This window comes from Marmota marmota, unplaced genomic scaffold (genome assembly GCF_001458135.2).
Source record: "Marmota marmota marmota unplaced genomic scaffold, marMar, whole genome shotgun sequence".
NCBI lineage: Eukaryota > Metazoa > Chordata > Mammalia > Rodentia > Sciuridae > Marmota > Marmota marmota.
In genome coordinates this window covers 23375421-23388569 of record NW_026000026.1, presented here as the reverse complement: position 1 = coordinate 23388569, position 13149 = coordinate 23375421, and the positions used below count along the sequence as shown (strand labels likewise).

General features: G+C 34.5%; 1 protein-coding gene across 4 annotated transcripts in view; it reads left to right on the top strand.

Annotated features, from left to right (window-relative positions):
* Nucleotides 1-13149, top strand: part of Itch (itchy E3 ubiquitin protein ligase) — a 137051-nt gene that overhangs the window by 54173 nt on the left and 69729 nt on the right. For all 4 annotated transcript variants that reach the window (XM_048811095.1, XM_015481533.2, XM_048811094.1 and 1 more), the window contains 3 exons: nucleotides 7172-7313; nucleotides 11377-11501; nucleotides 12293-12430. In XM_048811095.1, coding sequence (XP_048667052.1) covers nucleotides 7172-7313; nucleotides 11377-11501; nucleotides 12293-12430 — 405 coding nt within the window. The remainder of the gene's footprint in view (nucleotides 1-7171; nucleotides 7314-11376; nucleotides 11502-12292; nucleotides 12431-13149) is intronic.

The following is a 13149-nucleotide window of genomic DNA, read 5'->3' as shown; positions in this document are numbered from 1 at the left end:
TTTTTTTTTTTTTTTTTTTTTTTTGGTCTGGTATAGAATTTCTTTAACCTCAGGATTAGGTATGTTGCTTAGTAGTTGAATGCTTGCCTATTGTGTGCAAAAAAACAAAACAATGAACTTCTTTAGCCTCAGCTAAGACTTTCATAGCCTGGCTCCATATGGTATCTTTTAAAGTCTTTTATAAGGGAACCTTTTGTACTAACTAGGAAGAGTCACTAGATTTTCTTCAGACAAAAGCCTAATCTCTTTCCTTTAACAGCATTTATTGATTATAGAACAATTATCATCCTCTACATGTTGTGTTTCAGTTTCTACTGTACCTGGCTTATATCCTCTTCTGGATTGTGAATCATGTTTAGTCACAGACCATAGAATTATTATCCTTCTTAAAATCTGAAGGTGATTGACTTATATGAAATTAATACTGTCTTAAGGTAACTACCCTAGAATTTTCTTTTGGATTTCCTTCACTAGCTCCAGTGTATTTTCTTACAATGTTTGATTCTTACTGGCAGATATTAATATTTCTTTACTAAAGCTAGATTATAATTGTTTTTCCCTCCCCCTTCCAGTCTTATATCTTTGGGTGGACTAAGGAAAGAGCTTAATATTGAAACCTTTGATTAGAACTGTCTTTTAAAACAGCCTTTATGTTTCAGATTACATAGTAATTGTTTTAGTCAGCTTTTGTATTTTTCTTGTTAAAATACCTGACAAGAAAAACTTAATGGAGGGGAAGTGTTTGGGGGGCTCACAGTTTCAGAGGTCTCACAGTCCATATCCAGCTGACTCTTACTTTGGGCCCAAGGTAAGGCTGCACATTATGGGGGAAGGGCCCAGTGAAGGAAAGCTGCTCAGCTCATGGAGGGATCAGGAAGCAAAGAGAGAGGGAAGGGGGAAGAGGCCTCAGGAAAGATGGACCCTTCTTGGGCATGCCCCTAGTGATCTACCTCCTCCAGCCAACTGCCTACACAGTGTAGTCATTTCACTTCCAAATATTCCTGCATTAATTCAGAAACCTTTGGGGAACAACTTATATTCCAAACCGTAATATAATGTATATGCTTTTTATTTTTAAAAATCAGTATAATAATAAAATGATGAATTATAATCTCTCAGCAAACCATTGCTAATAATTTGTCTTTTTCTTTTGCATAAACTGCTGTCTTATGATATCATTGTTATTATCATAACAGAAAATAATTTAATAAATGTTTCTACCATAGAAAGTTCTAATCATAGCCAATTTAATGTTGGGCTTAAAAATTCTGAAAATGTGGGCTGAGGCTGTAGCTCAGTGGTAAAGCACTTGCCTTGCATGTGTGAAGCACTGAGTTTCATCCTCAGCACTATATAATGTGTGTTCATTTACAACTAAAAATATTCATAATTTTTTTTTTAGAGAGAGAGAGAGAGAATTTTTTTAATATTTATTTTTTTTTTAGTTATCGGCAGACACAACATCTTTGTTTGTATGTGGTGCTGAGTATCGAACCTGGGCCACATGCTTGCCAGGCGAGCACGCTACCACTTGAGCCACATCCCCAGCCCCATAAATTTTTTTTTAAATTCTGAAAATGTGCAAGTGTGTGAGAAAAACTATAAAAACAAACCACGAATAATGGATAAAATTTATATGTTTAGCCAATATATCATTAAATATTGTGTCAGTTTTCATTACTGTAACAAGTACCTGAGGTAATTAACTTATTAAATCAGAGTGAAGTGTTATTTTCATTTACAATTTTAGAGATTCCAGTCCATTATTAGGTTGACCCATTGCTTTTAGGCTATGGTGTGGGGCAGCATATCATGGTGGGAGCATGGATAGTAGTAAAGCTACTTACCTAATAGTTGGGTTCCAAAACTGCGAAGGGGTCGGGCCCCACACTGTCCCTTTCACTGTCCCTTTACTGCTGAGCTACATTCCCAGTCTTTTAAATTTTTATTTAGTTTTGGTACCAGGGATTGAACCCGGAAGCGCTTAACCACAGAACCATGTCTCTCCATTCCTTTTTATTTTTTTATTTTGAGACAGAGTCTCATTAAATTGCTTAGGGCCTCACTAAATTGTTGAGACTGGCTTTGAACTTTGATCTCCTGCCTCATCCTCCTGAGCTTCTGGGATTACAGGCATGTGCCACCTTGCCCAGCCCTAACCTAATTTTTGACCCCAGAGTTAACTGTTATCCAGTGAGTTGTATCTCTTTCTCTTGTTCCTTATCCAGCTGATTTATCAGGACTTAGCATCCTTATTTTTACCTTATTCACTATAGCCTCTCTACTCTCACTTAGTTGCAGAGGCCGACCTTGAACTTTTGATCCTCCTTTCTAAGGCTTCTAAGTAAAAATCAAAATTGGTTCAAAGCATTAATCTTTAGAGCAGAAGGATCAAAGTTAACTATATTGGGTAGAGAATGTCAGGACCAGAGGTGAAGGGAAGTAGGGAGGGAGAGAAGCAGAGAAAGCGAAAGGGAGAAGTGTTGGGAGTCGCCAGTGATCCAAAGACTAACTTCCTCATCCCCCCCTAGAAGAGCCATCCAATGGTGAGCCCTGCTGGCTTACATGATCCTTACCCACCAATCAGACTAGCCCTGCTGGCTCACATGATCCTTACCCACCAATCAGACTAGCCCTGCTGGCTCACTTGATCCTTACCCACCAATCAGACTAGCCCCACTGACTCACATGATCCTTACCCACCAATCAGAAAGCACCCCATGCCAACTGTCAAACCTTTCAACCATTAAACTGTCATAACTGTCAACCTACCCCCCCCACTCTATAAATATGCAGAGCTGTTCCTCAATAGACGGGCATTTTCTCCAACAACGAGCCTTGTTCGTTCTTTCAAGAAGGAAACTATAAAGCAGGGAAATTCTTTCTACCATAATTGATAATCATTTGGTTCAACAAGTGTAGTAATCACCTCTGAAGGTAAATCACAAAGTGCTATAGAAGTTATAAAGACTGGCTACATGCTTGCCATGAAGGGGATTGTAGTTTGAGTTAAACAAGTAAAAACTAGTAAGAATGGAAAGCTGTAGGAGCCATACATAAATATGAAAATACCGTGGAAACATGGAAGCAGGAACAATTTAATTTCTTAGGGTTAAAGAAGCATTTTATCAAAGAAGAATGGCAAGGGCTTTTGTCTTTTAAGAGGTAGGATTTCATTGAGGAGGAAAGGAACAAAGATCATTCTGAGTAGAGGTGTCAGAATGTGTGGAAGCATGGAAGTTCATGGCCCCAAAATTCTAACTAAGGGTGGCTGGAATATGGGGATAGATGAGAGTTGGTTTAGGAAGGGGCTGGAAAGATATGTTTATGGTTACATGATAAACAATGTAAACTGTCTCATAAGAGTTTAAACTTCATTTTTCAAGCAGTGGAGAATCTTTGAAGTAATAACATGATTATATCTATTTTAGGAAGATAATTTTGGTAGCTGCAAAGAATTTAATTACAGAAGTAAAAAGACAGTTGTTTAGAGGCCTCTTATAGTAGTTTGACATTTTTTTGTTCCCCTTTCTTCCAGTTTATAATTTATATAGGTGTTTTTTTTTTTTAAGTATTTATTATTTAGGACTATAACAAAGGTTTTATGAATCTAGACTTTGAGATTTAAACAGTTAAATAATCTTTCCTGTCCAGGCTTTGGGTAAATTTTAAATTCCACACTGAGCTTGTCTTTTTGTGTGTAATGTTAAGACAGTAATACCTATCTCAAGAGTAGTAGTGAGTATTGAAATGACAGTATTTAAGTGCCAGACAAGCAATAAATTAACAATTAGTGCTAATTTTCCTTATCCTATTTTCTCCATTTAAAGTTTGTTAAACTGTTGGTGCATTGGCACATGCCTGTAATCCAAGCAACTCCAGAGGCTGAGGCATGAGTATTACAAGTTTAAGGCCAGCCTCAGCAACTTAGGGAGGCCCTTACCAACTTAATGAGACCCTGCCTCAAAGTTAATAAAAAGACTGGAGATACAGCTCAATGATAGTGTAGCAAGAAATAAGGGTCAGAACACTGAGATCTGGAAGCAGCACTATTAGTAGCACCATGGCCCAGAGGTATAATTCCTAAAGTCTGAGCTCCAAGCACAGTAGGATTTTTTCTTGTAGACATAAGCAAATTTGGGGTACATTAAGGCAAGATAGTTGGTGTAATTCTATTTGGAGGGTGCATTCTACATTCGTTGTATTGGTACATACTTGTCAACAACCTAGGAACTCTTTCTTATCTCTTACAGCTAGGGACTTTTACTGCGCTAAGCCTGAAGGGGGATTGTTCTGTCCCTGCTATATGCTTCCTGCTACTGATGTCGTCTGCTATAGGTTCCTATTAGCCTCTACAGGCTTCTATGGTTAAATGTCAGTAAGCAGAGCTGCTGTGTATCAGCAGTGTGCAAAACCACAGACTGTGAGCTCTTAAACTGCTAAAGTTTCCATTCTGTTCTACCACAAGACTGTTCCTGGGTTCCTGCCAAAAAAAGAAAGAAAGAAAGAAAGAAAAATTTGACTTTAGTGGGTTTATGGGTGATTATGTGGCAAAATCAGTGTCAGAAATTTGAATCACAGTGGCTAACAACTTAATTATATATTTTTATATAGCTAGTAGAGAGGATTTTGGATGCTTCTAACATAAATAAATAAATAAACATAAATAAATAAACAGATGAATAAACAAATAAATAAATAAATGTTTGAGGTGATAGAAATATACCAATAACCCTGATCTGATCATTATGTATTGTATATACAAGTGTTGTTGTACCTTATAAATATGTGTAATTATGTGTTAATTTAAAATATGTAATAATTTTTTTTAATCATAAGAAGCTACTTGTGAGTAGATTATTTCCTTCCTGTCAGATTCACATTGTTCTTTGTTCTAAATTTAATCAGTTTCAGAGGACCACAGAATCTTATACAAAATTGTTTTGAGTTGTTTCACTTTTTTAGAAATGTATTAAAAATAGGGATTTTATATTTTTCTGTGGCAATCCTGTTATTAAATTTGGCTCTATATTAAGTATTAGAGCTTTTTACCTATAGTACACTTTAAACTGAGATAGACTGGTTCCTGGAAATACTTTCTGTTCTAGAAAAGACTTCCCACTTCATGTTTCCTCTTTGATGTCTTATACTTCAATCTCAAGTATTACACATTCATCATAAAATTTTTAATTTCTGGTTCTGCCACCCTTTTGTTTTTTTCCATCTTATTAGGTGATGCCATCTTCCATCTAGTTATTCATGCCAGAAGCTTGGGGGTTATCCTTTCCTATTCATTTTATGTAATCTAGTCATGTTGTTTCCCCATAGAAAGGATTATTCCATTCCATATTCTCCACCCCAGTCCAAACCACTGTCATCTCTCTCTCTCTCTCTCTTTAAATTTTTTTTTAATTGTCAATGGACCTTTATTTATTTATATGCGGTGCTGAGAATCAAACCTAGCGCCTCACCCATGCTGGGCAAACGTTCTGCCACTGAGCCACAATCCCAGCCCCCACTGTCATCTCTTGACCAGATGACTTCAGTAGCCATTTAACCTCTACTTTTTGTCTCCCTTTCAGTTTATTTCCCCCACTGCAACAGTGATCTGTAGTGGTCTTTAAGTGTTAATTTGGTAATTGCTTCATCCTTAGTGTCCAAAGTAATACCTGATACATGTTGTGGGTACCTTTTACTGAAAATTCCTCAGTGATTTCTTACTGACTACTTCTTTAATGTTATCTCTTACAACTCTTTGTCCCTCTTTGGCATGTTTTAAAAATAATATATGTTGATTTCAAATCTTATTAAACTTTTTCATAATGAAGTTCTAATTTAAAGAATGTGTACACACAGTAAGAATGGCTTGATTTCCACCAAAGAGGCACATAAGTATAAGAGGACAGAAATAGTTAATATGTGTGAAATCAGAGATTCAGGGCCACCACTTGGAACTGTGCCTTCTTGATTCCCAGACTTTGCATTATACATTGCGCCTCTTGAGTAGCTGCTATATAATGTCATCTAGGAACTCTAAGGGCTTCTTAAACTTAATATGCACTGGCATTCTCTGAACTTTGGTGCTAGAATAGTTATCTAGGTGGTAGAATATTTCCTTGGCTGTGATTTTCTCATATGGGGAGTTACTACACATAGAAACCAGGGGATATTCTTCTAGATTCTAATCTATTTTCAGTCCCCTCCGTGGATCTTCGATAAGACTATTTATTTATTTATTTTTATTTTTTGAGAGAGAGAGAGAGAGAGAATTTTTTAATATTTATTTTTTAGTTTTTGGCAGACACAACATCTTTGTTTTGTATGTGGTGCTGAGGATCGAACCTGGGTCGCACGCATGCCAGGCTAGCGCGCTACCGCTTGAGCCACATCCCCAGCCCGATAAGACTATTTATGACAAAGTTGACTAACTCTTAGTTGAAGGCTGAGTCTGTGTCTCAAGATATGCAACATTGGAAGCTCTTGCTTATGTACTAATGAGACACTATAAGATATATATTTTTAAAAATCTTTTAAGTTTGTAATTCTTTTCCTCTGGTGATTTTCAAACACACTTAGAATTAAACCCAAATTCCTTAGCTTTCAAAGCTCATTTACTTAAACAGCTCATCTCATTTCATTTACCCTTCTTGTGTTTTGCTCTACTTTTCTCAGATATGCCAAACTCTTTGCCTCTTTCTGGAATTCACTCTTTTCCACATCTCTGATCTTTATATGGTTGTCTCCTTGTCATTTAGTGGTTGCTTAAAAGTACTTCCTTATAGGTCTTCCTTACTACAAAGTCATTGTAACTAGAATGTAATCTTCTTGAGAGCCAAAGCCATTTTATACACCATTAAAGTTTAAAGCAGTGTCTTGTCATATGGTAGGCATGTGTGTGGTTTTTTTGTTTGTTTTTTTTTTAACAAGTTTGTACATGTACTTTTAATGTACCTGAATTCTGAAACTACTGATACTGATAGTTGAAATGTTTTAATGGGAATTTGGGCAGCTTGTATATTTATTTACTAGATGGAAGGTCATAAGTGAATAAAATTACAAAGGTCATAAGTGGATAAAATTAGTAAATACTTTAGAGCAAAGCTGTTTAATCTTTATGAAGTTAAATTGATTTGAATATTGAAATAACATCTCAAAATATTCTTTTACATAGTCATCTCAGCAAAACTTAAAGAAAATAAAAAGAATTGGTTTGGACCAAGTCCTTATGTGGAAGTCACAGTGGATGGACAGTCAAAAAAGACAGAAAAATGCAACAATACCAACAGCCCCAAATGGAAGCAACCCCTTACAGTGTAAGTTTGAAAATATTTTCTATAGCATAATATTTTGTTTAGTAGGTGAGCAGAAGTGGAACGTTAATGTACTTATTTCTTTGTTTTACCTTTTTTTCTCTTTCACCAATTTTCTCCCCTCTTTTCCTTGAAGTCTTTCCTCTAATCTCTCTTTTGTTTTTCTCTTTTCTTTTGTAGTACTGGGAATTGAACCCAGGGCCTTGTGCATGTGAGGCAAGCACTCTACCAATGAGCTATATTCCCAGCCCTCCTTTGTTTTTCTTTAGCTACTTCTGTCTCTCTTCTTCTAGTCTCTTTCTTTATCTTCTCCAGTTTAGAAGGTTATGATATCATTATGATTGCTGAACAACTGGGAGGGCCCATATTCATGAAGCTAGAAAAATTTATAGCAGCTCTTTTCTTATCTTGGAATTGAATTAGGAGGTTATAAGCAGCTCACTTTATTATTATTTGGGGGAGTACTAGGAATTGAATTCAGGGCACTTAACCACTGAGCCACATCATCTCCAGCCCTTTTTATTTTGAGACAGGGTCTTACTAAATTGCTTAGGGCCTTGCTAAGTTGCTGAGGCTGGTTTTGAATTTGTGGTCCTCCTGCCTCAGCCTCCCAAGCCACTGGGATTACAGGCATGTGTCATTCCACCCAGCTAACTCCCATTATTTTTAACTTTGTTCTTAAAAATCGTTTTTTGTTTAAATTCTTATGCCTCTACAAATCAACACAAGAGTTTTTTTCTACTATAAAAATGCTACACTGTACATTTTATTCTACAACTTTGTTTTTGTACTTAATACTTTTATTATGTTTATCTTTCTAACTGAATACATAAAGGTCTAACATCACTATTATAACTACATATTCCTTTTTAAATAATATTTCTTAATGTAGATGGACTATAATTTATTTAGTTCCCTATTGATTGATTGGTTTCTAATATTTTCTAATATTATGCTACTAGACTAGTGTAATACACATCTGTGTGCATATATCTTTAATGCTGGTGTTTTCATCTGTAGTAGAAATTCATAAAGCTCAGTTTCAACACTAACTAATAAAATCCCAAATATTGACACCATAACCTAGGATATTGACTACTCACCAAAAGGAATTATAGATAATTTTTCATTTTTAAAAATAAGGTAAGAAGGGTTGGGATTGTGGCTCAGCGGTAGAGCACGTTCGCCTAGCACATGAGAGGCCCTGGGTTTGATCCTCAGTACCACATAAAAACAAATAAACAAAGGTATACAGCTCAGTTGGTAGAGTGCTTGCCTCACATGCACAAGGCCCTGGGTTCAATCCTCAGCACCACACATACACACACACACACACACACAAAAAAAAAACACACACAAAAAAAAAAACTATGCTTTTTAACTTTTTTTTTTTTTTAATCAACAAAAGGATTTTAAAATACTGTAGCACATTTGATTAGGGAAGCAAATGTGTGGTAAAGTGTAGGTCAAAATATTTCTAATTGTTTCCACATAAAATATTACAATGACAGGTTACTTTCATTACATTATACTTGGAATTCTTGAATTTTTTTCCTCTTAGGAAAATAAACTATTGACAAGGTCTTTATTCCTATATAGTGTGATAAGACATTAGAAACTGTAAACTCTTCTCATCCCATTATACATGCTTATGTGGATTATATTCCTGTAAATGACAAAATAATTTGAAATACCTGCGTCTTTAACATGGGTATTAACCTTCTAGGGGCATCTTGATGTATTTTATGATGATTTTGAGCAAATGAATGAAATTTAAGAATTTTCTTGAATTTTGAGTTCCGTTTTGCAAAATTATCAAATCTTTTTTTTTTTTTTTTTTTTGGTGCTGAGAGTTGAACTCAGGACCTCATGCATACTAGGCAAGCACTTAACCATTGAGCTATAGCACTAGCCCTGTTTTACAGAATTATCATTCTGATGCTCTTCATCTACATTTATTTCAGCATTAATGGTTTTTAGGCTGTTTTTAATTGGTGGCCCATTATAGATTAAGTCTAATTTAAGCAATATAAGAATTAAAAAATGTAAAAATCAAGTGATATTTGTAAAAAGGTCACATAGCATCTACAATGACCAAAGACGCTCAGCTTAATAATAGAATGACTGCTCATCTAACTTGCAGCTGTTATTAGTGCTCACTAAATTTGCACTTTGAGGCATTTAGACTGACTCTTAGGCTATTAATGCCATGAACTGCTTAGTTCAGAAGTTAGGAAGAAATAAACTTATAGCCCTATATGCTAGTGCTGTTGCTGAGCCTAGATGTTTGGGGCAACTCACAGCTCAAGTTTTTCTCTTATATTTTTAAGTTGTAGCATATTGATCAGCAATTTTAACACAGTTTCCATTGCTGTACAACAGATTTTATAAGCTGCTGTCTAGAATCAAATTGAAATTTAAATAAACTATCTGATTGTATCCTTTTCCATAGGGGGAAAAAAGTGAAGTTAAAATTTATTTGCCTTTTATTTTTTCCCCATAATGTTTTCCTGTTGGCTTATAAAGAAATACTTTCTTGTTCCTGTTCTTTTTTTCTTTTTTCCCCAGTACTTGGGTTTGAACCCAAAGGTGTTCTGCTATTGAGTTACATTCCCCAGCCCTATTTATTTATTTATTTTTGAGACAATGTCTTACCCAGTTGCCAAAGCTGGCGTTGAACATGTGATCCTCCTGCCTCAGCCACCCGAGTCACTGAGATTACAGGCATGTGCTATTATGCCTAGCTAGAGAAATGTATTTTTTTTATTTTAATTTTTTAAATTTATATATTGACAGTGGAATGCATTACAATTCTTATTGCACATATAGAACATAATTTTTCATATCTCTAGTTGTATACACAGTATATTCACACCAATTTGTGTCTTCATACCTGTACTTTGGATAGTAATGATCGTCACATTCCACCATTATTAATAACCCCTTAAAATAATATATTTTATGTGCTCTCCTAAAAGTCATATCTGAGAATGTTGAAAAGAGAAAAGTACCTTATCCCCTTCTGCCAAAAGGGGACAATGTGAAAATGGAAAAATTTTTAGTTTGTTTAAGTTACTACTTACTACTGGTAAAATGATGGTGGAAATATGATGATGGCAGTAATAGGCATAGGTGGACTTCTAACCCCAAAATTTGATCACATTTTAGAATGAAGTATAAAGAAATTCAAACATTTTTGGAATTTGTGTTTATAGAATTGAACCATAGAAAGAACTATGATATGCTCCTGATTTTCTACTTTTTGACTCTAAAATAGTTTTTATGTTTATTCCAATTCTGATACCCCATTTTCTTTGGAAAATACCATTATAAAGTACATTCTTTATTGGTTTCATATTAGCAAGATAAGAGTGAGTCTATATTTGATAGTTGTCCTAGACACTTTGCCTCTCTCAATGTGAAACTTGGTATCTCTAATATAATGTGGAACTTTTGAGTATAAATTTTAATAGTTGACTTTTGTTCAAATGTAGTTCTACCATTTACTGTGTAACCTTGAGCAATTTGCTTAACCTCTAAATATCAGTTTCAGTGTCTAAAGATGGGAATGATAATTCCTACCTCATAAAGTTACTATGAAGAGTAAATGAAACAACTTCAAGCTTGGCAGGCTGTGACAAAATAAGGACTTAATTTGTAAATTCACACTTTAAAAATAAATTTTTATTTATTTAATTTTCAAATAGACTCATAAGAATTATATATTTGTGGGATAGAATTATACATATTTGTGGGATACCATGTGATGTTTTAGTAAATTCACTTTCTTAATGGTTTGTTGCAGTATATAAGCAGTTTTGATTTGTTGACAGTATGTACATGAAGTTCCTCTTGTAGTTCAACCACAGGTGAAAATAACTGTGCAAGCATAGTTATTCAAACACAGTTTTCATTAGATTAGAGAACATAGGTTAGTATTGGTTATACAGTAAACTATAAGGGGTGCATGAGAAGACTTTAGACATTAAAACTTAATTGTAACTTCTTTAGGATCCCATTGTGATATTTAATGAAAATAATATTTTCCCTCTTTTTTCACTTTTAGTATCGTTACCCCTGTGAGTAAATTACATTTTCGAGTGTGGAGTCACCAGACACTGAAGTCTGATGTTTTATTGGGAACTGCTGCATTAGATATTTATGAAACATTAAAGTCAAACAATATGAAACGTATGTATATAAAAATAATAGAAATTGTGCTTAGCTGTTTGTTTTTCTGGAAGAAATTTGTATGTTAAATATGTGAAGAACTCATGTTGGTTATTGGGTTAATACAGGATGAATCTTGAACTATTTAAAGCATTTTAAATAGTTTGTCTAATAGTTGGTTTTTCTATTCATTTTACGTCTACAATTTTTAGTAAATATTTACTTAGTAAAAAAAAATTAGAGCAGAGGTGAAGGAAAAACAATCTCACTTCAGAGTATGTGTCATTTTGGAGGTAACAGACATAGGTAGACTTCTCAATGCTTATTTAAAATGCTTATTTCATTTTAGGTGGTGGTGGTTTTATTTACATTTATAAAACTCATAGCTTATTTATTTAATATCATGATTTTAAAACATAGTTTTTCTATTTCTTGTCTGCTTAAATACACTTTAAAGAATTTTCTTCTTATATAGGGCTTATGAGATATAATCCATTCTCAAGTTCTGTTTTCATTTAATATAATACAGGTATATATTGCTAAATAATCTTATTTTTCATCTTAAAAGGGTGAAATGAATATAAGTGAAATTAGTGAGATTTTAAATATTTTACATTATGGATATTAAACATTAGCAAATTTTGTCTCTTTTTAAAATACAATGTTTTGATGTCAAAAGGCCCCAAACTTTGGGTGAAGCATAGCAAAACAATTTAAATACATATGTAGTTTTTTCTGATATTAGATTTTTAACAGTTAAGATGGTTTAAAAGAAAAAATAATCATTTTTCTATAATTTTATTCTCTTTCAGTTGAAGAAGTGATTGTGACTTTGCAGCTTGCAGGTGACAAAGAGCCAACAGAGACAATGGGAGACTTGTCAATTTGTCTTGATGGGCTGCAGTTAGAAGCTGAAGTTGTCACTAATGGTGAAACTACATGTTCAGAAAGTAAGTGATCACTTTTTGTTTAAGATTTAAAAAAAAATTTTTTTTTAAGGTATTGATAGACCTGTATTTTATTTATTTATACATGGTGCTGAGAATCATACCCAGTGCCTCACACATGCCAGGAAAGTGTGCTACTGCTGAGCCCCAGCCCCAGCCCTGTTCAAGATCTTTCATGAGTCTTCTGACATAAAATAGTCACTGTAGTATGCTGCATGGAGTCATTGCTATTCTTTTTCAGAAGAAAGAAATGATATGATTTCCTTTTTAAAAAATAGATACTGATGGGGCTGGGCTTTTGCCTCAGTGGTAGAGTGCTCGTGTAGCATGCATGAGGCACTGGGTTCGATCCTCAGCACCACATAAATGTAAAATAAAGATATTGTGTCCACCTAAAACTAACTAAATAAATAAATATTCAGAAAAAAAATAGATACTGATCACTTTAAACATTTGTTTTTTTAATGATTTTTTTTTCTTGATGGTGCTACAGATTTAAACAAGGTTTGCTCTGACACTGAGCTGAATCCCAGCCCTTTTTATTTCAAGATAGGGTCTCATTAAGTTGCCCAGGCTGGCTTGGAACTCAGGATCCTCCTGTTTCAGCCTCCCGAGCTGTTGGGATTATAGGCATCTGCTGGCATGCCCAGCTTTAGTTCATTGTTTCTTTTCTTTTCTTTTCTTTTCTCTTCTCTTCATTTCCCTCCCTCCCTCCCTCCCTC